The sequence below is a fragment of the Petromyzon marinus genome, chromosome 67 (genome assembly GCF_048934315.1).
Source record: "Petromyzon marinus isolate PM22_M1 ecotype Great Lakes invasive population chromosome 67, UKy_Petmar_22M1.pri1.0, whole genome shotgun sequence".
Taxonomy (NCBI): Eukaryota; Metazoa; Chordata; class Hyperoartia; order Petromyzontiformes; family Petromyzontidae; genus Petromyzon; species Petromyzon marinus.
Genome location: NC_133733.1, coordinates 5,527,879 through 5,552,827, shown reverse-complemented (window position 1 = coordinate 5,552,827; position 24,949 = coordinate 5,527,879). Strand labels below are relative to the sequence as shown.

The following is a 24,949-nucleotide window of genomic DNA, read 5'->3' as shown; positions in this document are numbered from 1 at the left end:
GCAAGTATTGTGGTTAATGCGGTAAACGTGAATCCAAGTTTTGTTGCCAGAAAAAAAATAGGGGGTAAACCCCCTATTATAATAGCCATTTGAGATACTTTTGTAGGCAACAAGCAATTCCAAAAAGTAAGACCTAGTACCTAGGAACAAACAAAAAATACGCGTGACGTAGCGTAATAAAACAGGTCCCTGCAGGGTGGGCTGGTAGGAACATTGGAATTTTGCGCAATTGTATGACATTGTTACGTAAAATTGTGCAAATTGAGAGCGTCTTCCCACCTTTTTGCCCTCAAAATCGTTGAGGGTTCTTCGGAGAAATTAACCTCTGTAGAGGAATGGAACGGTGAAATCCTTATTGACTGAAATCTGCTCATTTTGGAGCAATGTATCATAAAATTGTCAAGGGCTGGGCCGAAAAATGACAACAATTGTATTTTAAAATGAGGAATTGTTTCCCGGTATACGGTAGTATGGGGCTTTTGAAAGGGGACGGACGGACGGACACATTAATCTATTGCAGGCTGGTACACTCAGTTTACAACTTCGTTCCAACCAGTATTATGATGCATTGTCTTTGAAACTGATTGGTCTACACCACTGAGATCCGCCTTCTCTACGGCCCAGACTCACCACCAGCGTCAGATCCAGGTACCAGGGCAATGCTACTACTATCCAGGGCATTTCGCAGCTTGGGAGCGAGCAGCTTCAACATGGGATGCCCGAAAAAATAATTATAGCTTTGACCCTAGGAATAGGTTTTAGCCTTTTAACTAGCCAGTTAAAAGGGTCAAACACATTCCTATATCTTGTTACTGGCAAAGGAGGTCTCATAATGTAAAGGCTTTGACCCTGTCTGGCAGTAATTAGACGGGAGATCGCGTTAAGATATTCAAACACCAAAAATAGATTGAACCTTTTTCAGCCGATGTCAATTCACCAATTCTCTCGCCGGCTGACAAAATCTGCCGATCCGCGGAATCGGAAGTTGTTGGATCGGAATCGAACAGATGGAAATCGGGTGACGGGAATCGATTCCGCGCGGGCGGAACGATTTTTCACCTAGCGGATCGATTCCCTCATCTCCAAACCCCCAACCCCATCAGACCGTCAAGACAGCGGCGTTCCGTGCTGCTGCCGTGCCGGGTAACCCGGGGGAGTAACGTGGTAAGGGTGACGTGGAGGATGTGTGGGTGATGTGGGGAGGATGTGTGGGTGATGTGGGGAGGATGTGTGGGTGATGTGGGGAGGATGTGTGGGTGATGTGGGGAGGATGTGTGGGTGATGTGGGGAGGATGTGTGGGTGATGTGGGGAGGATGTGTGGGTGATGTGGGGAGGATGTGTGGGTGATGTGCAGGATGTGTGGGTAACGGGGAGGATGTGTGGATAACGGGGAGGGTAACGGGGAGGATGTGTAGGTGATGTGGAGGATGTGTGGGTAACGTGGTGAGGGTGACGTGGAGGATGTGTGGGTGATGTGGGGAGGATGTGTGGGTGACGTGGAAGATGTGTGGGTAACGTGGAGGGTGTGTGGGTAACGTGGGGAGGATGTGTGGGTGACGTGGAGGATGTGTGGGTGACGTGGAGGATGTGTGGGTGACGTGGAGGATGTGTGGGTGATGTGCAGGATGTGTGGGTGACGTGGAGGATGTGTGGGTGACGTGGAGGATGTGTGGGTGATGTGGAGGATGTGTGGGTGATGTGCAGGATGTGTGGGTTACGTGGAGGATGACGTGGAGGATGTGTGGGTGACGTGGAGGATGTGTGGGTGACGTGGAGGATGTGTGGGTGACGTGCAGGATGTGTGGGTAACGGGGAGGGTGACGTGGAGGATGTGTGGGTGATGTGGAGGATGTGGGGGGACGTGAAGGATGTGTGGGTAACGTGGAGGATGTGTGGGTGATGTGGAGGATGTGTGGGTAACGTGGAGGATGTGTGGGTGATGTGGAGGATGTGTGGGTAACGGGGAGGGTGATGTGGAGGATGTGTGGGTAACGTGGAGGATGTGTGGGTGATGTGGAGGATGTGTGGGTGATGTGGAGGATGTGTGGGTAACGGGGAGGGTGACGTGGAGGGTGTGTGGATAACGTGGAGGGTGTGTGGATAACGTGGAGGGTGTGTGGGTAACGTGGAGGATGTGTGGGTAACGTGGAGGATGTGTGGGTAACGTGGTCGTGGTCACTTATGCCCCCACCGAAGATGAACATCCGTGGAGGGATCCAGGCAAAGCCAATGAGTCAGATGCCTTCTATGACCTCCTGTCACAGGTGCTGTCTAAAGTGGCCCCTCGGGATAGAGTCATCCTGTTGGGTGACTTCAATGCCCGAGTTGGTCATGATGCTGGCACCTGGTCTGGAGTGATTGGAGGGCATGGGCCAGATCAGCTCAATAACAACGGTAGGAGGCTGCTAGATTTTTGTGCAGCCCATGGGCTTGTAATTACCAACACGCTGTTCCGGCATCGGCGCATCCACACAACATCATGGATGCATGCCGGGTCCAAGCAAGAACATCTGCTGGACTACGTAGTGACGGAACAGCGGATGCGGGCCCATGTCCTTGACACCAGGACCTACCGTGGAGCTAATCTGCCCACTGACCATCGACTTGTCATCTGTAAGATGCGCCTGCCATTCTTTCACTCCGCTGATGTGTGTACACCCAGGACCCCATTCATACCCATAGTGGCATGGTCTCAGCTAGCTGATGAAAGTTGCAAGCGAGAATTTCATCATCGCTTGCAGCTGGGGTTGGCATCGTCCCCCATTGCTCCTGATGTAAAGGCGAAATGGGAGAGGTTTAGGACTGTGACTCATGCAGCTGCAATGGCTGCTTTGGGTACACGGTCTAGACCTCCCCAGAGACCCTGGCTGACAGAGGAGGTGTTCAGGATGGTTGAGAAAAAGCGACAGGTCCACTCTAATCGTCTACAGCATCCCACGTCAGAGAATGAGGAAGCTTCCCGCAGCCTTCGCTCGGAGGTTCGGAGAGCCGTGAGGCACTGCAATAATGGGTGGTGGTCGCGGGTTGCTGAGGAGATGGAGTCTGCCTCAACGGACCGCGATCACAAATCGCTTTTTAATTCCATCAAAAAATTTACCTGCAGCGCCACACCTATTACCATCATTAGGGGAAAGAACGGTGATCCAATCTCCAATCCCCAAGAACAGGTTTGCAGATTTGCTGAGCATTTCTGTGAGGTCCTGGGGGAGGGGAAATCCCTCGGCCAGGAAAACATAGTGGTACAAAGTGGGGATGACCCTGCTGAGGCTGCGGTGCCTCAAATATTGGAAGAAGTCACCCCCTGTGAGTGGTTGGCTGAGGTTCCATCTGTTGAGGAAGTACTGAAGGCGATCCAGAGCCTGAGACCAGGAAAGGCACCAGGCAGAGATGATCTCCCAAGCCAAATGCTGAGGGAGGGTGGCGTTTGTGTACAGACTGCCCTACATGACATCATTACAACAGTCTGGACCACTGGACGGGTTCCGCAGGATTGGAAGGATGCCCTGGTGGTCCCCCTCTTTAAGAAGGGGGACCGCACAGACTGTAACAACTACAGAGGCATCTCACTCCTCAGTGTGCCGGGAAAGGTCCTGGCAAGGATTATTCAACATCGCCTTGCCAGGCACGCTGGGAAGAGGCTTGCGGAGCCCCAATGTGGTTTCAGGAAAGGGCGGTTTTGCACAGATGCCATATTTTCTGTCCGTCTGCTAGAGCAGAGGTGTAGGGAATTCCAGCAAGACCTACATCTCTGCTTTATTGACCTGGTCAAGGCCTATGATACCATCAGTAGGCCTGGGCTCTGGGTCGTTCTTCGTGCTTTTGGAGTACCTGACCCTCTGCTCACGATCATTAAGGACCTTCATGATGGTGAGCGGGCCCGGGTAAAACTACGTGGCCAGGAGTCAGAGCCATTCCCTGTACACCTTGGGGTGCGACAGGAATGTCCTCTGGCTCCCACATTATTTAACATCTATTTTGACCACGTAGTTCGTGAAGCCTTCAAGAGCTGTACCGGGGGAATTTCCATTTGGTACAGATATATTGGGAGGCTGATCGATGCCCAGGTGTGGTCAAGGGATGGCTCCCTATTGGTCAACCACGTTATGTATGCCGATGATATGGTAATTGCTGCTCATTCAGAGGAGGAGTTAGAGACGCTTCTGCTGAAACTGGAGCGTACCACTAAGAGGTGGGTCCTTACCATCAGCCCTACCAAAACTAAGCACCTGCCTGGGTATTTTGTACCATCGGACACTCCACTCCCACAACTCCCAATCGGTGATGGGGCAGTTGTGGAGAGAGTGGAGAGTTTCCCATACCTGGGCAGTGTGCTCATGACCGGCTCCGGTTTGGCAGCAGAGGTATCACTCCGAATCAGTCGAGCGGCAATATCTTTTCATCGGTTGCGTAACGCTGTGTGGAAGCTACCTGGTCTGTCGCTCCGCACGAAGCTTCAGGTCTTCTCGGCCACGGTCATTCCCTCCTTTCTCGACGCTTGCGAAACGTGGACCCCCCTAATGGAGCATCTTTGCCGGTTAGAAACATTTAGGCTGGCCTGCCTACGACCCATGCTGGGGTTAACCAGGCTGGATTGTGTGAGGCGCTCACATATCCTTGAAAGATCTGGGCAAGGTCCCATCGGTGAGCTCCTCCGGCAGGCAAGGCTGCATTGGCTGGGTCACGTAGCCCGCATGCCCAGCCACCGCATGCTTAAACAGCTTTTGTTCGGCCGGATCGAGGGGGCTAAACGGGCGCAGCACGGGCTAGAGAAGAGATGGAGTGATGTGGTACAGGAGGAAGTGGAGCTGAGTGGACTTGCCGATGACTGGTACCAGCGGTGTCAAGATCCGCCTCTGTGGAGGAGGCTCGTGAAGGACGCTGCTGGGCAGTTGGAGGCAGTCGCCCTCCAACAACAACGGAGGGCGGAGGAGCGACGCTCACAACAACGAGCGGAGTGCCGGGTGGCTAAAGCACAGCAGGTTGGCACAGTAGGGGGCACAGGTGGTGCATCAGCCAGTCATCTCAGTCAGTCGACCCGTGGCACCTGCTGGGTCTGCCCCGTGACCTCCTGCCAGCGGGCGTTCGACACTTCACGTGGCCTCAGGGTGCACATGGCCTGGCACAAGCGTCGTGGTGACGTCACCGCCACTTAGTGGCGAATGGCGGTTGTTGTTGTGTGTGTGTAGGTGTGTGTGTGAGAGAGTGTGTGTGAGTGTGTGTGTGAGAGTGTGTGTGAGTGTGTGAGTGTGTGCGAGTGTGTGGGTGTGTGTCCCCCCAAGGTGACCACGCCATGCTGCCTCTGCCGCTGGAGTCGGCCGCCCGCCTGCTGTCGCTGCTCCTCTCCCTGCTGCTCCACCTGCTGCTACGGCCCGAGTCTCTGCTGCTCCTTGCGTCCGTGGCTGTGTTCTGGGCGGCCGCCAGGCACGGCCCGAGGGTGACTCGCTCGCCCAGTCACTCACCGACTCACTCAGTTACTCACCGACTCACTCAGTTACTCACCCAGTCATCACCCAGTCACTCAGTTACTCACCCAGTCACTCAGTTACTCACCCAGTCACTCGCCGACTCGCTCACTCACTCACCCAGTCATCACTCAGACACTCACCAAGTCATCACTCAGTCACTCACCGACTCACTCAGTTACTCACCAAGTCAATCACCCAGTCATCACTCACTCACCCAGTCATCACTCAGTCACTCAGTTACTCACCCAGTCACTCACCAAGTCATCACTCACTCACCCAGTCACTCACCCAGTCACTCGCCGACTCGCTCACTCACTCACCCAGTCATCACTCCGACACTCACCAAGTCATCACTCAGTCACTCACCGACTCACTCAGTTACTCACCCAGTCACTCAGTTACTCACCCAGTCACTCGCCGACTCGCTCACTCACTCACCCAGTCATCACTCAGACACTCACCAAGTCATCACTCAGTCACTCACCGACTCACTCACTCACTCACCCAGTCATCACTCAGACACTCACCAAGTCATCACTCAGTCACTCACCGACTCACTCACTCACTCACCCAGTCATCACTCAGACACTCACCAAGTCATCACTCAGTCACTCACCGACTCACTCACTCACTCACCCAGTCATCACTCAGACACTCACCAAGTCATCACTCAGTCACTCACCGACTCACTCAGTTACTCACCCAGTCACTCGCCGACTCACTCACCAAGTCATCACTCAGTCACTCACCGACTCACTCAGTTACTCACCAAGTCACTCACCCAGTCACTCACCGACTCTCACTCCCTCACCAAGTCATCACTCAGACACTCACCGACTCACCAAGTCACTCACCCAGTCACTCACCGACTCACTCACTCACCAAGTCATCACTCAGTCACTCACCGACTCACCCAGTCACTCGCCGACTCACTCACCCAGTCATCACTCAGTCACTCAGTTACTCACCCAGTCACTCGCCGACTCGCTCACTCACTCACCCAGTCATCACTCAGACACTCACCAAGTCATCACTCAGTCACTCACTGACTCACCCAGTTACTCACCCAGTCACTCGCCGACTCACTCACCAAGTCATCACTCAGTCACTCAGTTACTCACCCAGTCACTCGCCGACTCACTCAGCCAGTCATCACTCAGTCACTCACCGACTCACCCAGTCACTCGCCGACTCACTCACTCACCCAGTCATCACTCAGTCACTCACCAAGTCATCACTCACTCACCCAGTCACTCGCCGACTCACCCAGTCACTCACCCAGTCACTCGCCGACTCACTCACCCAGTCATCACTCAGTCACTCAGTTACTCACCCAATCACTCACCAAGTCATCACTCAGTCACTCAGTTACTCACCCAGTCACTCGCCGACTCACTCAGCCAGTCATCACTCAGTCACTCACCGACTCACCCAGTCACTCGCCGACTCACTCACTCACCCAGTCATCACTCAGTCGCTCACCAAGTCATCACTCAGTCACTCACCAAGTCACTCATTCTCCCAGTAGCTCACTCAGCCAGTCACTCGCCGACTCACCCAGTCACTCGCTGACTCGCTTACCTGCTGTCTGACTCGCACAGTCACTCCCTGACTCACTCAGTCACTCCCTGACTCAGGTGAATGCCACATCGGTTGAGGCCTGCCGGAGCGAGCGCACAACGGGGTGAGAGGTGCTCTGTTCGGGTGCGAGGCGTCGGGTGGTGAGGTAACAAGACGTGGGAGAATGTTGCATGGGAGATAGGGGGCAGAAGATGATGTCTCTCCGTGTCTCACTCCCCACTCCCCGTGTCTCACTCCCCGTTTCTCACTCCCCGTGTCTCTCTCTCCACTCCCCGTGTCCCACTCCCCACTCCCCGTGTCCCACTCCCCGTGTCCCACTCCCCGTGTCCCTCTCTCCCCGTGTCTCACTCCCCACTCCCTGTGTCTCACTCCCCACGTCTCTCTGTCCCCGTGTCTCACTCCCCACTCCCTGTGTCTCACTCCCCGTGTCTCACTCCCCGTGTCCCACTCCCCGCGTCTCTCTCTCCCCGTGTCTCACTCCCCGTGTCTCACTCCCCGTGTCCCACTCCCCACTCCCCGTGTCCCACTCCCCATTCCCCGTGTCTCCCTCCCCCCACTCCCCGTGTCCCACTCCCCACTCCCCGTGTCTCCCTCTCACTCCCCGTGTCCCACTCCCCGTGTCTCACTCTCACTCCCCGTGTCTCACTCTCACTCCCCGTGTCCCACTCCCCGTGTCCCACTCCCCGTGTCCCACTCCCCGTGTCCCACTCCCCGTGTCTCACTCTCACTCCCCGTGTCTCACTCTCACTCCCCGTGTCCCACTCCCCGTGTCCCACTCCCCGTGTCCCACTCCCCGTGTCCCACTCCCCGTGTCCCACTCCCCGTGTCCCACTCCCCGCGTCTCCCACTCCCCGTGTCCCACTCCCCGTCTCTCACTCCCCGTGTCTCACTCCCCGTGTCCCACTCCCCGTGTCCCACTCCCCGTGTCCCACTCCCCGTGTCTCACTCTCACTCCCCGTGTCCCACTCCCCGTGTCCCACTCCCCGTGTCTCACTCTCACTCCCCGTGTCCCACTCCCCGTGTCCCACTCCCCGTGTCCCACTCCCCACTCCCCGTGTCCCACTCCCCGTGTCCCACTCCCCGCGTCTCCCACTCCCCGTGTCCCACTCCCCGTCTCTCACTCCCCGTGTCCCACTCCCCGCGTCTCTCTCTCCCCGTGTCCCACTCCCCGTGTCCCACTCCCCGTGTCCCACTCCCCGCGTCTCTCTCTCCCCGTGTCTCACTCCCCGTGTCCCACTCCCCGTGTCCCACTCCCCGCGTCTCTCTCTCCCCGTGTCCCACTCCCCGTGTCTCACTCCCCGTGTCCCACTCCCCGCGTCTCTCTCTCCCCGTGTCCCACTCCCCGTGTCCCACTCCCCGTGTCCCACTCCCCGTGTCCCACTCCCCGCGTCTCTCTCTCCCCGTGTCTCACTCCCCGTGTCCCACTCCCCGTGTCCCACTCCCCGCGTCTCTCTCTCCCCGTGTCCCACTCCCCGTGTCTCACTCCCCGTGTCCCACTCCCCGCGTCTCTCTCTCCCCGTGTCCCACTCCCCGTGTCCCACTCCCCGTGTCCCACTCCCCGCGTCTCTCTCTCCCCGTGTCTCACTCCCCGTGTCCCACTCCCCGTGTCCCACTCCCCGTGTCCCACTCCCCGCGTCTCTCTCTCCCCGTGTCCCACTCCCCGCGTCTCTCTCTCCCCGTGTCCCACTCCCCGTGTCCCACTCCCCGCGTCTCTCTCTCCCCGTGTCCCACTCCCCGTGTCCCACTCCCCACTCCCCACTTCCCGTGTCCCACTCCCTGTGTCCCACTCCCCACTCCCCGCGTCTCTCTCTTCATGTCCCACTCCCCGTGTCTCACTCTCACTCCCCGTGTCTCACTCTCACTCCCTGTGTCCCACTCCCCACTCCCCGTGTCCCACTCCCCGTGTCCCACTCCTCAGCTGCGCTCCCTTCCAACCTCCCTCCGCCGCTCCCTCCGCCGCTTCGCCTCCCGCGGCCCCTCCACCCCCCCGGAGCCGTCCCCCCTCACCGGGGGGGGTCCCCCGTGCCCCCCCCCGGCGGGAGTGCCCTGGGGGGCCTGGACGTCGGCCCACCGCCCCCGCGTCACGTGGCAGTACCGCTCGCGCGGGGTGGCGGTGTTCGCCTTGCAAGGCCGGAGGGAGCACATGGAAGACCGCTTCGCCGTGGCGCACGGGGAAGCGGCCGCTCCGGCCGGGGCGGCCGGGGAGGCCGGGGAGGCCGCCCCTCGCTGCGGCCGCCGTCACCGCCACGCTCTCTACGGGGTGTTCGACGGGCACGGTGGGGAGGTGCGTGCCCCACCCCCCTCCCCCTCCCCCTCCCCCCCCCCCCCCCGCCGCCGCCCCCCTCCGTCGGATATTGATGCAGGGACAAAGATCAATGTCAATATCGCCAGCGTCATCATCAATATCGCCAGCGTCATCATCAATATCGCCAGCGTCATCATCAATATCGCCAGCGTCATCATCATTATCGCAGCGTCATCATCAATATCGCCAGCGTCATCATCATTATCGCCAGCGTCATCATTATCGCCAGCGTCATCATCAATATCGCCAGCGTCATCATCATTATCGCCAGCGTCATCAATATCACCAGCGTCATCATTATCGCCAGCGTCATCATCATTATCGCCAGCGTCATCAATATCGCCAGCGTCATCATCATTATCGCCAGCGTCATAATCAATATCGCCAGTGTCATAATCAATATCGCCAGCGTCATCATCAATATCGCCAGCGTCATCATCATTATCGCCAGCGTCATCAATATCGCCAGCGTCATCATCAATATCGCCAGCGTCATTATCGCCAGCGTCATCATCAATATCACCAGCGTCATCATCATTATCGCCAGCGTCATCATCAATATCGCCAGCGTTATCATCAATATCGCCAGCGTTATCATCATTATCGCCAGCGTCATCATCAATATCGCCAGCGTCATCATCATTATCGCCAGCGTCATCATCAACATCGCCAGTGTCATCATCATTATCGCCAGCGTCATCATCAATATCGCAGCGTCATCATCAATATGGCCAGCATCATCATCATTATCGCCAGCGTCATCATCAATATCACCAGCGTCATCATCATTACCGCCAGCGTCATCATCAATATCGCCAGCGTCATCATCATTATCGCCAGCATCATCATCATTATCGCCAGCGTCATCATCATTATCGCCCGCGTCATCATCAATATCGCCAGTGTCATCATCATTATCGCCAGCGTCATCATCAATATCGCCAGCGTCATCATCATTATCGCCAGCGTCATCATCAATATCGCCAGCGTCATCATCAATATCGCCAGCGTCATCATCATTATCGCCAGCGTCATCATCAATATCGCCAGCGTCATCATCAATATCGCCAGCGTCATCATCAATATCGCCAGCGTCATCATCAATATCGCCAGCGTCATCATCATTATTGCCAGCGTCATCATCATTATCGCCAGCGTCATCATCAATATCGCCAGCGTCATCATCATTATCGTCAGCGTCATCATCATTATCGCCAGCGTCATCATCAATATCGCCAGCGTAATCATCAATATCGCCAGCGTCATCATCAATATCGCCAGCGTCATCATCAATATCGCCAGCGTCATCATCATTATCGCCGGCGTCATCATCAATATCGCCGGCGTCATCATCAATATCGCCAGTATCATCATCAATATCACCACCGTCATCATCATCAACATCACCACCATCATCAACATCACCACCATCATCAACACCACCATCATCAACACCACCATCAATATCACCATCGTCATCATCATCATCATCACCACCATCATCAACATCACCATCGTCATCATCAATATCACCATCGTCATCATCAATATCACCATCGTCATCATCAATATCACCACTGTCATCAATATCACCACCATCATCAATATCACCACCATAATCATCAATATCACCATCATCAACATCACCACCATCATCAATATCACCACCACCACCATGATCAATATTACCACCACCATCATCAATATCGCCAGCGTCATCAATATCACCACCATCATCAATATCACCACCGTCGTCATCAATATCAACACCGTCATCATCAATATCACCACCTTCATCATCATCACCATCACCACCGTCATCAACATCACCACCTTCATCATCATCACCACTGTCATCAACATCACCACCATCATTAACATCACCATCATCAATATCACCAGTCATCATCACCACTGTCATCAATATCACCACCATCAATATCACCACCATCATCTATCACCACCATCATCAATATCACCACCGTCATCAATATCACCACCATCATCAACATCACCACCGTCATCAACATCACCATCGTCATCAATATCACCACTGTCATCAATGGGCAGTGTTGAGTCTATGGGCAGTGTTGAGTCTATGGTGCAATGTTGAGTCTATGGTGTAGTGTTGAGTCTACGGTGCAGTGCTGAGTCTATGGCGCAGTGTTGAGTCTATGGTGCAGTGTTGAGTCTATGGGCAGTGTTGAGTCTATGATGTCGTGTTGAGTCTATGGTGCAGTGCTGAGTCTATGGTGCAGTGTTGAGTCTATGGTGCAGTGTTGAGTCTACGGTGCAGTGTTGAGTCTATGGGCAGTGTTGAGTCTATGGTGCAGTTTTGAGTCTATGGGCAGTGTTGAGTCTATGGTGCAGTGTTGAGTCTATGGTGCAGTTTTGAGTCTATGGGCAGTGTTGAGTCTATGGGCAGTGTTGAGTCTACGGTGCAGTGTTGAGTCTATGGGCAGTGTTGAGTCTATGGTGCAGTGTTGAGTCTATGGTGCAGTGTTGAGTCTATGGTGCAGTGTTGAGTCTATGGTACAGTGTTGAGTCTACGGTGCAGTTTTGAGTCTATGGTGCAGTGTTGAGTCTACGGTGCAGTGTTGAGTCTATGGGCAGTGTTGAGTCTATGGTGCAGTTTTGAGTCTATGGGCAGTGTTGAGTCTATGGGCAGTGTTGAGTCTACAGTGCAGTGTTGAGTCTATGGGCAGTGTTGAGTCTATGGTGCAGTGTTGAGTCTATGGTGCAGTGTTGAGTCTATGGTGCAGTGTTGAGTCTATGGTACAGTGTTGAGTCTACGGTGCAGTTTTGAGTCTATGGTGCAGTGTTGAGTCTACGGTGCAGTGTTGAGTCTACGGTGCAGTGTTGAGTCTATGGGCAGTGTTGAGTCTATGGTCCAGTGTTGAGTCTATGGTGCAGTGTTGAGTCTATGGGCAGTGTTGAGTCTGTGGTGCAGTGTTGAGTTTATGGTGCAGTGTTGATTCTATGGTGCAGTGTTGAGTCTGTGGTAGTGTTGAGTCTATGGTGCAGTGTTGAGTCTATGGTGCAGTGTTGAGTCTATGGTGCAGTGTTGAGTCAATGGGCAGTGTTGAGCCTACGGTGCAGTGTTGAGTCTATGGTGCAGTGTTGAGTCTATGGTGCAGTGTTGAGTCTATGAGCATTGTTGAGTCTATGGGCAGTGTTGAGTCTATGAGCATTGTTGAGTCTATGGTGCAGTGTTGAGTCTATGGTGCAGTGTTGAGTCTGTGGTGCAGTGTTGAGTCTATGAGCATTGTTGAGTCTATGGGCAGTGTTGAGTCTATGAGCATTGTTGAGTCTATGGTGCAGTGTTGAGTCTATGGTGCAGTGTTGAGTCTGTGGTGCAGTGTTGAGTCTATGGTGCAGTGTTGAGTCTATGGTGCAGTGTTGAGTCAATGGGTAGTGTTGAGTCTATGGTGCAGTGTTGAGTCTATGGGCAGTGTTGAGTCAATGGGCAGTGTTGAGTCTATGGTGCAGTGTTGAGTCTATGGGCAGTGTTGAGTCAATGGGCAGTGTTGAGTCTACGGTACAGTGTTGAGTCTATGGTGCAGTGTTGAGTCTATGGTGCAGTGTTGAGTCTATGAGCATTGTTGAGTCTATGGGCAGTGTTGAGTCTATGAGCATTGTTGAGTCTATGGTGCAGTGTTGAGTCTATGGTGCAGTGTTGAGTCAATGGGTAGTGTTGAGTCTATGGTGCAGTGTTGAGTCTATGGTGCAGTGTTGAGTCTATGGGCAGTGTTGAGTCTATGATGTCGTGTTGAGTCTATGGTGCAGTGCTGAGTCTATGGTGCAGTGTTGAGTCTATGGTGCAGTGTTGAGTCTACGGTGCAGTGTTGAGTCTATGGGCAGTGTTGAGTCTATGATGTCGTGTTGAGTCTATGGTGCAGTGCTGAGTCTATGGTGCAGTGTTGAGTCTACGGTGCAGTGTTGAGTCTATGGGCAGTGTTGAGTCTATGGTGCAGTTTTGAGTCTATGGGCAGTGTTGAGTCTATGGGCAGTGTTGAGTCTACGGTGCAGTGTTGAGTCTATGGGCAGTGTTGAGTCTATGGTGCAGTGTTGAGTCTATGGTGCAGTGTTGAGTCTATGGTGCAGTGTTGAGTCTATGGTACAGTGTTGAGTCTACGGTGCAGTTTTGAGTCTATGGTGCAGTGTTGAGTCTACGGTGCTGTGTTGAGTCTATGGGCAGTGTTGAGTCCATGGTGCAGTTTTGAGTCTATGGGCAGTGTTGAGTCTACGGTGCAGTGTTGAGTCTATGGGCAGTGTTGAGTCTATGGTGCAGTGTTGAGTCTATGGTGCAGTGTTGAGTCTATGGTGCAGTGTTGAGTCTATGGTACAGCGTTGAGTCTACGGTGCAGTTTTGAGTCTATGGTGCAGTGTTGAGTCTACAGTGCAGTGTTGAGTCTACGGTGCAGTGTTGAGTCTATGGGCAGTGTTGAGTCTATGGTCCAGTGTTGAGTCTATGGTGCAGTGTTGAGTCTATGGGCAGTGTTGAGTCTGTGGTGCAGTGTTGAGTCTATGGTGCAGTGTTGATTCTATGGTGCAGTGTTGAGTCTGTGGTAGTGTTGAGTCTATGGTGCAGTGTTGAGTCTATGGTGCAGTGTTGAGTCTATGGTGCAGTGTTGAGTCAATGGGCAGTGTTGAGCCTACGGTGCAGTGTTGAGTCTATGGTGCAGTGTTGAGTCTATGGTGCAGTGTTGAGTCTATGAGCATTGTTGAGTCTATGGGCAGTGTTGAGTCTATGAGCATTGTTGAGTCTATGGTGCAGTGTTGAGTCTATGGTGCAGTGTTGAGTCTGTGGTGCAGTGTTGAGTCTATGAGCATTGTTGAGTCTATGGGCAGTGTTGAGTCTATGAGCATTGTTGAGTCTATGGTGCAGTGTTGAGTCTATGGTGCAGTGTTGAGTCTGTGGTGCAGTGTTGAGTCTATGGTGCAGTGTTGAGTCTATGGTGCAGTGTTGAGTCTATGGTGCAGTGTTGAGTCAATGGGTAGTGTTGAGTCTATGGTGCAGTGTTGAGTCTATGGGCAGTGTTGAGTCAATGGGCAGTGTTGAGTCTATGGTGCAGTGTTGAGTCTATGGGCAGTGTTGAGTCAATGGGCAGTGTTGAGTCTACGGTGCAGTGTTGAGTCTATGGTGCAGTGTTGAGTCTATGGTGCAGTGTTGAGTCTATGAGCATTGTTGAGTCTATGGGCAGTGTTGAGTCTATGAGCATTGTTGAGTCTATGGAGCAGTGTTGAGTCTATGGTGCAGTGTTGAGTCAATGGGTAGTGCTGAGTCTATGGTGCAGTGTTGAGTCTATGGTGCAGTGTTGAGTCTATGGTGCAGTGTTGAGTCAATGGGTAGTGTTGAGTCTATGGTGCAGTGTTGAGTCTATGGGCAGTGTTGAGTCAATGGGCAGTGTTGAGTCTATGGTGCAGTGTTGAGTCAATGGGTAGTGTTGAGTCTATGGTGCAGTGTTGAGTCTATGGGCAGTGTTGAGTCTATGGTGCAGTGTTGAGTCTATGGTGCAGTGTTGAGTCTATGGTACAGTGTTGAGTCTACGGTGCAGTTTTGAGTCTATGGTGCAGTGTTGAGTCTACGGTGCTGTGTTGAGTCTATGGGCAGTGTTGAGTCTATGGTGCAGTTTTGAGTCTATGGGCAGTGTTGAGTCTATGGGCAGTGTTGAGTCTACGGTGCAGTGTTGAGTCTATGGGCAGTGTTGAGTCTATGGTGCAGTGTTGAGTCTATGGTGCAGTGTTGAGTCTATGGTGCAGTGTTGAGTCTATGGTACAGCGTTGAGTCTACGGTGCAGTTTTGAGTCTATGGTGCAGTGTTGAGTCTACGGTGCAGTGTTGAGTCTACGGTGCAGTGTTGAGTCTATGGGCAGTGTTGAGTCTATGGTCCAGTGTTGAGTCTATGGTGCAGTGTTGAGTCTATGGGCAGTGTTGAGTCTGTGGTGCAGTGTTGAGTCTATGGTGCAGTGTTGATTCTATGGTGCAGTGTTGAGTCTGTGGTAGTGTTGAGTCTATGGTGCAGTGTTGAGTCTATGGTGCAGTGTTGAGTCTATGGTGCAGTGTTGAGTCAATGGGCAGTGTTGAGCCTACGGTGCAGTGTTGAGTCTATGGTGCAGTGTTGAGTCTATGGTGCAGTGTTGAGTCTATGAGCATTGTTGAGTCTATGGGCAGTGTTGAGTCTATGAGCATTGTTGAGTCTATGGTGCAGTGTTGAGTCTATGGTGCAGTGTTGAGTCTGTGGTGCAGTGTTGAGTCTATGAGCATTGTTGAGTCTATGGGCAGTGTTGAGTCTATGAGCATTGTTGAGTCTATGGTGCAGTGTTGAGTCTATGGTGCAGTGTTGAGTCTGTGGTGCAGTGTTGAGTCTATGGTGCAGTGTTGAGTCAATGGGTAGTGTTGAGTCTATGGTGCAGTGTTGAGTCTATGGGCAGTGTTGAGTCAATGGGCAGTGTTGAGTCTATGGTGCAGTGTTGAGTCTATGGGCAGTGTTGAGTCAATGGGCAGTGTTGAGTCTATGGTGCAGTGTTGAGTCTATGGTGCAGTGTTGAGTCTATGGTGCAGTGTTGAGTCTATGAGCATTGTTGAGTCTATGGGCAGTGTTGAGTCTATGAGCATTGTTGAGTCTATGGAGCAGTGTTGAGTCTATGGTGCAGTGTTGAGTCAATGGGTAGTGCTGAGTCTATGGTGCAGTGTTGAGTCTATGGTGCAGTGTTGAGTCTATGGTGCAGTGTTGAGTCAATGGGTAGTGTTGAGTCTATGGTGCAGTGTTGAGTCTATGGGCAGTGTTGAGTCAATGGGCAGTGTTGAGTCTATGGTGCAGTGTTGAGTCAATGGGTAGTGTTGAGTCTATGGTGCAGTGTTGAGTCTATGGGCAGTGTTGAGTCAATGGGCAGTGTTGAGTCTATGGTGCAGTGTTGAGTCTATGGGCAGTGTTGAGTCAATGGGCAGTGTTGAGTCTATGGTGCAGTATTGAGTCTATGGTGCAGTGTTGAGTCTATGGTGCAGTGTTGAGTCTATGGTGCAGTGTTGAGTCTATGGTGCAGTGTTGAGTCTATGGTGCAGTGTTGAGTCTACGGTGCAGTGTTGGGTCTACGGTGCAGTGTTGAGTCTATGGGCAGTGTTGAGTCTATGGGCAGTGTTGAGTCTATGGGCAGTGTTGAGTCTATGGTGCAGTGTTGAGTCTATGGTGCAGTGTTGAGTCTATAGTGCAGTGTTGAGTCTATGGGCAGTGTTGAGTCTATGGTGCAGTGTTGAGTCTATGGGCAGTGTTGAGTCTCTGGTGCAGTGTTGAGTCTATGGTGCAGTGTTGAGTCTATGGTGCAGTGTTGAGTCTATGGTGCAGTGTTGAGTCTATGGTGCAGTGTTGAGTCTATGGTGCATTGTTGAGTCTATGGGCAGTGTTGAGTCTCTGGTGCAGTGTTGAGTCTATGGTGCAGTGTTGAGTCTATGGGCAGTGTTGAGTCAATGGGCAGTGTTGAGTCTATGGTGCAGTGTTGAGTCTATGGGCAGTGTTGAGTCAATGGGCAGTGTTGAGTCTATGGTGCAGTGTTGAGTCTATGGTGCAGTGTTGAGTCTATGGTGCAGTGTTGAGTCTATGGTGCAGTGTTGAGTCTATGGTGCAGTGTTGAGTCTATGGTGCAGTGTTGAGTCTACGGTGCAGTGTTGGGTCTACGGTGCAGTGTTGAGTCTATGGGCAGTGTTGAGTCTATGGGCAGTGTTGAGTCTATGGGCAGTGTTGAGTCTATGGTGCAGTGTTGAGTCTATGGTGCAGTGTTGAGTCTATGGTGCAGTGTTGAGTCTATGGTGCAGTGTTGAGTCTATGAGCATTGTTGAGTCTATGGGCAGTGTTGAGTCTATGAGCATTGTTGAGTCTATGGAGCAGTGTTGAGTCTATGGTGCAGTGTTGAGTCAATGGGTAGTGCTGAGTCTATGGTGCAGTGTTGAGTCTATGGTGCAGTGTTGAGTCTATGGTGCAGTGTTGAGTCAATGGGTAGTGTTGAGTCTATGGTGCAGTGTTGAGTCTATGGGCAGTGTTGAGTCAATGGGCAGTGTTGAGTTTATGGTGCAGTGTTGAGTCAATGGGTAGTGTTGAGTCTATGGTGCAGTGTTGAGTCTATGGGCAGTGTTGAGTCTATGGTGCAGTGTTGAGTCTATGGTGCAGTGTTGAGTCTATGGTACAGTGTTAAGTCTACGGTGCAGTTTTGAGTCTATGGTGCAGTGTTGAGTCTACGGTGCTGTGTTGAGTCTATGGGCAGTGTTGAGTCTATGGTGCAGTTTTGAGTCTATGGGCAGTGTTGAGTCTATGGGCAGTGTTGAGTCTACGGTGCAGTGTTGAGTCTATGGGCAGTGTTGAGTCTATGGTGCAGTGTTGAGTCTATGGTGCAGTGTTGAGTCTATGGTGCAGTGTTGAGTCTATGGTACAGCGTTGAGTCTACGGTGCAGTTTTGAGTCTATGGTGCAGTGTTGAGTCTACGGTGCAGTGTTGAGTCTACGGTGCAGTGTTGAGTCTATGGGCAGTGTTGAGTCTATGGTCCAGTGTTGAGTCTATGGTGCAGTGTTGAGTCTATGGGCAGTGTTGAGTCTGTGGTGCAGTGTTGAGTCTATGGTGCAGTGTTGATTCTATGGTGCAGTGTTGAGTCTGTGGTAGTGTTGAGTCTATGGTGCAGTGTTGAGTCTATGGTGCAGTGTTGAGTCTATGGTGCAGTGTTGAGTCAATGGGCAGTGTTGAGCCTACGGTGCAGTGTTGAGTCTATGGTGCAGTGTTGAGTCTATGGTGCAGTGTTGAGTCTATGAGCATTGTTGAGTCTATGGGCAGTGTTGAGTCTATGAGCATTGTTGAGTCTATGGTGCAGTGTTGAGTCTATGGTGCAGTGTTGAGTCTGTGGTGCAGTGTTGAGTCTATGAGCATTGTTGAGTCTATGGGCAGTGTTGAGTCTATGAGCATTGTTGAGTCTATGGTGCAGTGTTGAGTCTATGGTGCAGTGTTGAGTCTGTGGTGCAGTGTTGAGTCTATGGTGCAGTGTTGAGGCAATGGGTAGTGTTGAGTCTATGGTGCAGTGTTGAGTCTATGGGCAGTGTTGAGTCAATGGGCAGTGTTGAGTCTATGGTGCAGTGTTGAGTCTATGGGCAGTGTTGAGTCAATGGGCAGTGTTGAGTCTATGGTGCAGTGTTGAGTCTATGGTGCAGTGTTGAGTCTATGGTGCAGTGTTGAGTCTATGAGCATTGTTGAGTCTATGGGCAGTGTTGAGTCTATGAGCATTGTTGAGTCTATGGAGCAGTGTTGAGTCTATGGTGCAGTGTTGAGTCAATGGGTAGTGCTGAGTCTATGGTGCAGTGTTGAGTCTATGGTGCAGTGTTGAGTCTATGGTGCAGTGTTGAGTCAATGGGTAGTGTTGAGTCTATGGTGCAGTGTTGAGTCTATGGGCAGTGTTGAGTCAATGGGCAGTGTTGAGTCTATGGTGCAGTGTTGAGTCAATGGGTAGTGTTGAGTCTATGGTGCAGTGTTGAGTCTATGGGCAGTGTTGAGTCAATGGGCAGTGTTGAGTCTATGGTGCAGTGTTGAGTCTATGGGCAGTGTTGAGTCAATGGGCAGTGTTGAGTCTATGGTGCAGTGTTGAGTCTATGGTGCAGTGTTGAGTCTATGGTGCAGTGTTGAGTCTATGGTGCAGTGTTGAGTCTATGGTGCAGTGTTGAGTCTATGGTGCAGTGTTGAGTCTACGGTGCAGTGTTGGGTCTACGGTGCAGTGTTGAGTCTATGGGCAGTGTTGAGTCTATGGGCAGTGTTGAGTCTATGGGCAGTGTTGAGTCTATGGTGCAGTGTTGAGTCTATGGTGCAGTGTTGAGTCTATAGTGCAGTGTTGAGTCTATGGGCAGTGTTGAGTCTATGGTGCAGTGTTGAGTCTATGGGCAGTGTTGAGTCTCTGGTGCAGTGTTGAGTCTATGGTGCAGTGTTGAGTCTATGGTGCAGTGTTGAGTCTATGGTGCAGTGTTGAGTCTATGGTGCAGTGTTGAGTCTATGGTGCATTGTTGAGTCTATGGGCAGTGTTGAGTCTCTGGTGCAGTGTTGAGTCTATGGTGCAGTGTTGAGTCTATGGGCAGTGTTGAGTCAATGGGCAGTGTTGAGTCTATGGTGCAGTGTTGAGTCTATGGGCAGTGTTGAGTCAATGGGCAGTGTTGAGTCTATGGTGCAGTGTTGAGTCTATGGTGCAGTGTTGAGTCTATGGTGCAGTGTTGAGTCTATGGTGCAGTGTTGAGTCTATGGTGCAGTGTTGAGTCTATGGTGCAGTGTTGAGTCTACGGTGCAGTGTTGGGTCTACGGTGCAGTGTTGAGTCTATGGGCAGTGTTGAGTCTATGGGCAGTGTTGAGTCTATGGGCAGTGTTGAGTCTATGGTGCAGTGTTGAGTCTATGGTGCAGTGTTGAGTCTATAGTGCAGTGTTGAGTCTATGGGCAGTGTTGAGTCTATGGTGCAGTGTTGAGTCTATGGGCAGTGTTGAGTCTCTGGTGCAGTGTTGAGTCTATGGTGCAGTGTTGAGTCTATGGTGCAGTGTTGAGTCTATGGTGCAGTGTTGAGTCTATGGTGCAGTGTTGAGTCTATGGTGCATTGTTGAGTCTATGGGCAGTGTTGAGTCTCTGGTGCAGTGTTGAGTCTATGGTGCAGTGTTGAGTCTATGGGCAGTGTTGAGTCTATGGGCAGTGTTGAGTCTATGGTGCAGTGTTGAGTCTATGGTGCAGTGTTGAGTCTATGGGGCAGTGTTGAGTCTATGGTGCAGTGTTGAGTCTGTGGTGCAGTGTTGAGTCTATGGGCATTGTTGAGTCTATGGGCAGTGTTGAGTCTATGGTCCAGTGTTGAGTCTATGGGCAGTGTTGAGTCTATGGTGCAGTGTTGAGTCTATGGTGCAGTGTTGAGTCTATGGGCAGTGTTGAGTCAATGGGCAGTGTTGAGTCTATGGTGCAGTGTTGAGTCTATGGGCAGTGTTGAGTCAATGGGCAGTGTTGAGTCTATGGTGCAGTGTTGAGTCTATGGTGCAGTGTTGAGTCTATGGTGCAGTGTTGAGTCTATGGGCAGTGTTGAGTCAATGGGCAGTGTTGAGTCTATGGTGCAGTGTTGAGTCTATGGTGCAGTGTTGAGTCTATGGTGCAGTGTTGAGTCTATGAGCATTGTTGAGTCTATGGGCAGTGTTGAGTCTATGAGCATTGTTGAGTCTATGGAGCAGTGTTGAGTCTATGGTGCAGTGTTGAGTCAATGGGTAGTGCTGAGTCTATGGTGCAGTGTTGAGTCTATGGTGCAGTGTTGAGTCTATGGTGCAGTGTTGAGTCAATGGGTAGTGTTGAGTCTATGGTGCAGTGTTGAGTCTATGGGCAGTGTTGAGTCAATGGGCAGTGTTGAGTCTATGGTGCAGTGTTGAGTCAATGGGTAGTGTTGAGTCTATGGTGCAGTGTTGAGTCTATGGGCAGTGTTGAGTCAATGGGCAGTGTTGAGTCTATGGTGCAGTGTTGAGTCTATGGGCAGTGTTGAGTCAATGGGCAGTGTTGAGTCTATGGTGCAGTGTTGAGTCTATGGTGCAGTGTTGAGTCTATGGTGCAGTGTTGAGTCTATGGTGCAGTGTTGAGTCTATGGTGCAGTGTTGAGTCTATGGTGCAGTGTTGAGTCTACGGTGCAGTGTTGGGTCTACGGTGCAGTGTTGAGTCTATGGGCAGTGTTGAGTCTATGGGCAGTGTTGAGTCTATGGGCAGTGTTGAGTCTATGGTGCAGTGTTGAGTCTATGGTGCAGTGTTGAGTCTATAGTGCAGTGTTGAGTCTATGGGCAGTGTTGAGTCTATGGTGCAGTGTTGAGTCTATGGGCAGTGTTGAGTCTCTGGTGCAGTGTTGAGTCTATGGTGCAGTGTTGAGTCTATGGTGCAGTGTTGAGTCTATGGTGCAGTGTTGAGTCTATGGTGCATTGTTGAGTCTATGGGCAGTGTTGAGTCTCTGGTGCAGTGTTGAGTCTATGGTGCAGTGTTGAGTCTATGGTGCAGTGTTGAGTCTATGGTGCAGTGTTGAGTCTATTGTGCAGTGTTGAGTCTATGGGCAGTGTTGAGTCTATGGGCAGTGTTGAGTCTATGGTGCAGTGTTGAGTCTATGGTGCAGTGTTGAGTCTATGGTGCAGTGTTGAGTCTATGGTGCAGTGTTGAGTCTATGGTGCAGTGTTGAGTCTATGGTGCAGTGTTGAGTCTATTGTGCAGTGTTGAGTCTATGGGCAGTGTTGAGTCTATGGGCAGTATTGAGTCTATGGGCAGTGTTGAGTCTATGGTGCAGTGTTGAGTCTATGGTGCAGTGTTGAGTCTATGGGCAGTGTTGAGTCTGTGGTGCAGTGTTGAGTCTGTGGTGCAGTGTTGAGTCTATGGTGCAGTGTTGAGTCTATGGTGCAGTGTTGAGTCTATGGGCAGTGTTGAGTCTATGGGCAGTGTTGAGTCTACGGTGCAGTGTTGAGTCTATGGGCAGTGTTGAGTCTATGGTGCAGTGTTGAGTCTATGCTGCAGTGTTGAGTCTATGGTGCAGTGTTGAGTCTATGGTACAGTGTTGAGTCTACGGTGCAGTTTTGAGTCTATGGTGCAGTGTTGAGTCTACGGTGCAGTGTTGAGTCTATGGGCAGTGTTGAGTCTATGGGCAGTGTTGAGTCTATGGTGCAGTGTTGAGTCTATGGGCAGTGTTGAGTCTATGGTGCAGTGTTGAGTCTATAGTGCAGTGTTGAGTCTATGGGCAGTGTTGAGTCTATGGTGCAGTGTTGAGTCTATGGTGCAGTGTTGAGTCTATGGGGCAGTGTTGAGTCTATGGTGCAGTGTTGAGTCTGTGGTGCAGTGTTGAGTCTATGGGCATTGTTGAGTCTATGGGCAGTGTTGAGTCTATGGTCCAGTGTTGAGTCTATGGGCAGTGTTGAGTCTATGGTGCAGTGTTGAGTCTATGGTGCAGTGTTGAGTCTGTGGTGCAGTGTTGAGTCTGTGGTGCAGTGTTGAGTCTATGGTGCAGTGTTGAGTCTCGAGGGCCCTGCGGTTACCCCGACCGTTGCGCACCCCCGCTAGGCGGCGGCGGAGTACGTGAAGCGGCGTTTGCCGGACTACTTGCGGCGGCGCCTGGCGGAGGGAGACGGTGCGGACGTGGAGACGGCGCTGCGTGACGCCGTGCGGCGCACCGAGATGGAGCTCATGGAGACGCTCGGGCCCGCCGGCAACGAGGCTGGTGCGCAGAGTTCACCGCCAGAGTTCAGAGTTCACCGCCAGAGTTCACCGCCCGAGTTCACCGGCCGAGTTCACCACCAGAGTTCAGAGTTCACCGCCAGAGTTCACCGTCAGAGTTCACCACCAGAGTTCAGAGTTCACCATCAGGTTTCACCACCAGAGTTCAGAGTTCACCGCCAGAGTTCACCACCCGAGTTCACCGCCAGAGTTCAGAGTTCACCGCCAGAGTTCAGAGTTCACCGCCAGAGTTCAGAGTTCACCGCCAGAGTTCACTGGCTGCTGCTGCTGCCTCCCCGTCTCCCCTCATCTCCCGTGTCTCCCTTTGTCTCTCCGAGTCTCCACATGTTCCCTCATCTTCCGTGTTTTCCGCCGTGTCTCCCTGTGTCTTCCCATGTCTCTCCGTGTCTCAACCCCTGCCTCCCCGTGTCACCTCATCTCGCGTGTCTCCTCTTGTCTCCCTGTGTCTTCCCTCATCTCCCGTGTCTCCCTGTCTCTTTCCATGTCTCCCCGTGTCTCCCCGCTCCTGCCTCCTCGTGTCCCCTCATCTCCCGTGTCTCCCCTCATCTCCCGTGTCTTTCCATGTCTCCCCTCCTGCCTCCTCTCATCTTCCGTGTCTTCCCATGTCTCCCCGTGTCCCCCTCATCTCCCGTGCGCCTCCCCTGGCCTCCCCGCCGTGCGTCCCCCCTCCCGCGCGGCGCCTCTCTCTGCGCGCAGGCACGACGTGCGTGCTGGCGGTGGAGTCGGCGGGGCGACTCTACGTGGCCAACGTGGGCGACTCGCGCGCGGTGCTGTGCGACGCCCGCGGCTGCGCCCTCGCCCTCTCCCACGACCACAAACCGCACCAGCTCAAGGAGCGGCAGCGCATCAAGCGCGCCGGTGAGCACGCCGCAACGGCGCACCGCGCGGCGGCGGCGGCGGCGTGCCACGCAGTGTGGCGCGCGGTGAGCCGCAGACGTCTCTCTCTCCCCCGCCCCCCCTCCTCCCCGCTCAGGCGGCTTCATCAGCTACAACGGCTCGTGGCGCGTGCAGGGCGTCCTGGCCATGTCCCGCTCCCTCGGCGACTTCCCGCTCAAGCGCATGGGCGTCGTGACGGCGGAGCCCGACGTCACGGCCGTGGACCTGTCCCTCGTGCGGCCCCGCTTCCTGCTGCTGGCCAGCGACGGCCTCTGGGACGCCTTCGGCAGCCAGGAGGCGGTCGCCTTCGTGTCCGAGCGCCTCGGCGAGCCGCACCTCGGCGCCAAGAGCGTGGCGCTGCAGGCCTTCTACCGCGGCTGCCCCGACAACATCACCGTGGTGGTGGTGCGCTACCGCCCGCCGCGGGCCGGCGTCGCCGCGGCCGCCGCCGCCACCGCCGGTTCCGCCACCCCGCGGCAGGCGGCCAGGACCGCCTGCTGATGGGGAGGGCGGCGGTGGATGGAGGTGGTGGGGAGGGTGAAAGGGACGCGGGGGGTGCTGGTGGACGTGAACAGAGCGTGGGGGGGGGGGTTCCGATCCGGTGTCTCCGGAGGGGGGTGGACTCCCGGAAGCGTGGTTCCACGGCGCGGGAATGCTCGATCCCGTAACCCTCGGCTCAAATTCCGCGATCCCGAGCCGCGATCCCGAGCCGCGAGCCCCGAGGCACTCGAGTCGAATCCTGCATCCTTCCGTTAGGCTCCTGTGGTTCTGGGAAGAATCCTCCGACCCGGATTGTGACCCCCCCTCACCGTAGCTCTGGGACCTGGTTTTAGAGGTGCGAGTTCATTCCCCGAGCCACCTATAACCCCCGGGGAGCGCGTTGAAATTCACCGTCCGCCGTGTTGATCTCGTGGTCCGCGGAAAGGCCCTGTGACCCCCGGGTAGAATCCTACAACTCCAGCAAGCGCCATCCCCTTATCGATTCTCGCGGTGTGGATTCGGTCACGTGGCTCTGGGTTGAATCCGGTAGGATTTCGTTGAAGCCGCTATCTCGCGAGATCGGTCCTACAGATCGAGCGTCGCAGTGGGCTGGTCGAGACGGAGACTCGGCGCGAAACCCCCCCCCCATAAACACTGGGGTTGACCCCAGAGACCTGGGTTGGATTCCCAGCGAGGGGTGGACAGGACCGCTACAAACAGTTTGTGGCCATTTATTCATAATAATGTTAACTTATTAATAGCAGGTGACGATGTTGACGATGTTGACGACGTGTTTCTCACGACTCGGTCGGCGGACCCAGAATATAATATAATATATACCCGGAACACCAGGTATGATTACAATCTACCGCCCCCCGCCAAGTGTGTTAAGGCTACGCGGGGGATCTGCGCGTGTCTGGTGTGCGAGCGCAACGTCTCTGTCGTAAGCTGCTGCGAGCACTCGATGACCGAATAAAAATATTAAAACTGCGAACGCACGCAA

At 53.2% G+C, this 24,949-nt stretch overlaps 1 protein-coding gene across 3 annotated transcripts; it reads left to right on the top strand.

Moving 5' to 3' along the window:
* On the top strand, nt 1-24,949 carry PPM1L (protein phosphatase, Mg2+/Mn2+ dependent 1L). 3 transcript variants are annotated; one of them, XM_032978558.2, is made up of 6 exons: nt 1-1,143; nt 5,281-5,435; nt 8,966-9,331; nt 22,417-22,573; nt 23,287-23,448; nt 23,602-24,949. In XM_032978558.2, exons 2-6 carry the CDS (start codon nt 5,292-5,294, stop codon nt 24,132-24,134), a joined length of 1,362 nt encoding a protein of 453 aa, XP_032834449.2. In that variant the 5' UTR covers nt 1-1,143; nt 5,281-5,291; the 3' UTR covers nt 24,135-24,949. The 3 variants fall into 3 exon arrangements, with proteins under 3 accessions (XP_032834449.2, XP_032834448.2, XP_032834451.1); XM_032978557.2 differs by having other exon boundaries at nt 5-1,164; XM_032978560.2 differs by having other exon boundaries at nt 10-1,164; nt 23,564-24,032.

Coding starts and splice junctions, on each gene's coding strand:
- PPM1L (XM_032978558.2), top strand. CDS start 5,292: ATGCTGCCTCTGCCGCTGGAGTCGGCCGCCCGCCTGCTGTCGCTGCTC. Junction 9,332..22,416: donor TCGACGGGCACGGTGGGGAG/GTGCGTGCCCCA, acceptor CACCCCCGCTAG/GCGGCGGCGGAGTACGTGAA. Junction 22,574..23,286: donor GCCCGCCGGCAACGAGGCTG/GTGCGCAGAGTT, acceptor CTCTGCGCGCAG/GCACGACGTGCGTGCTGGCG.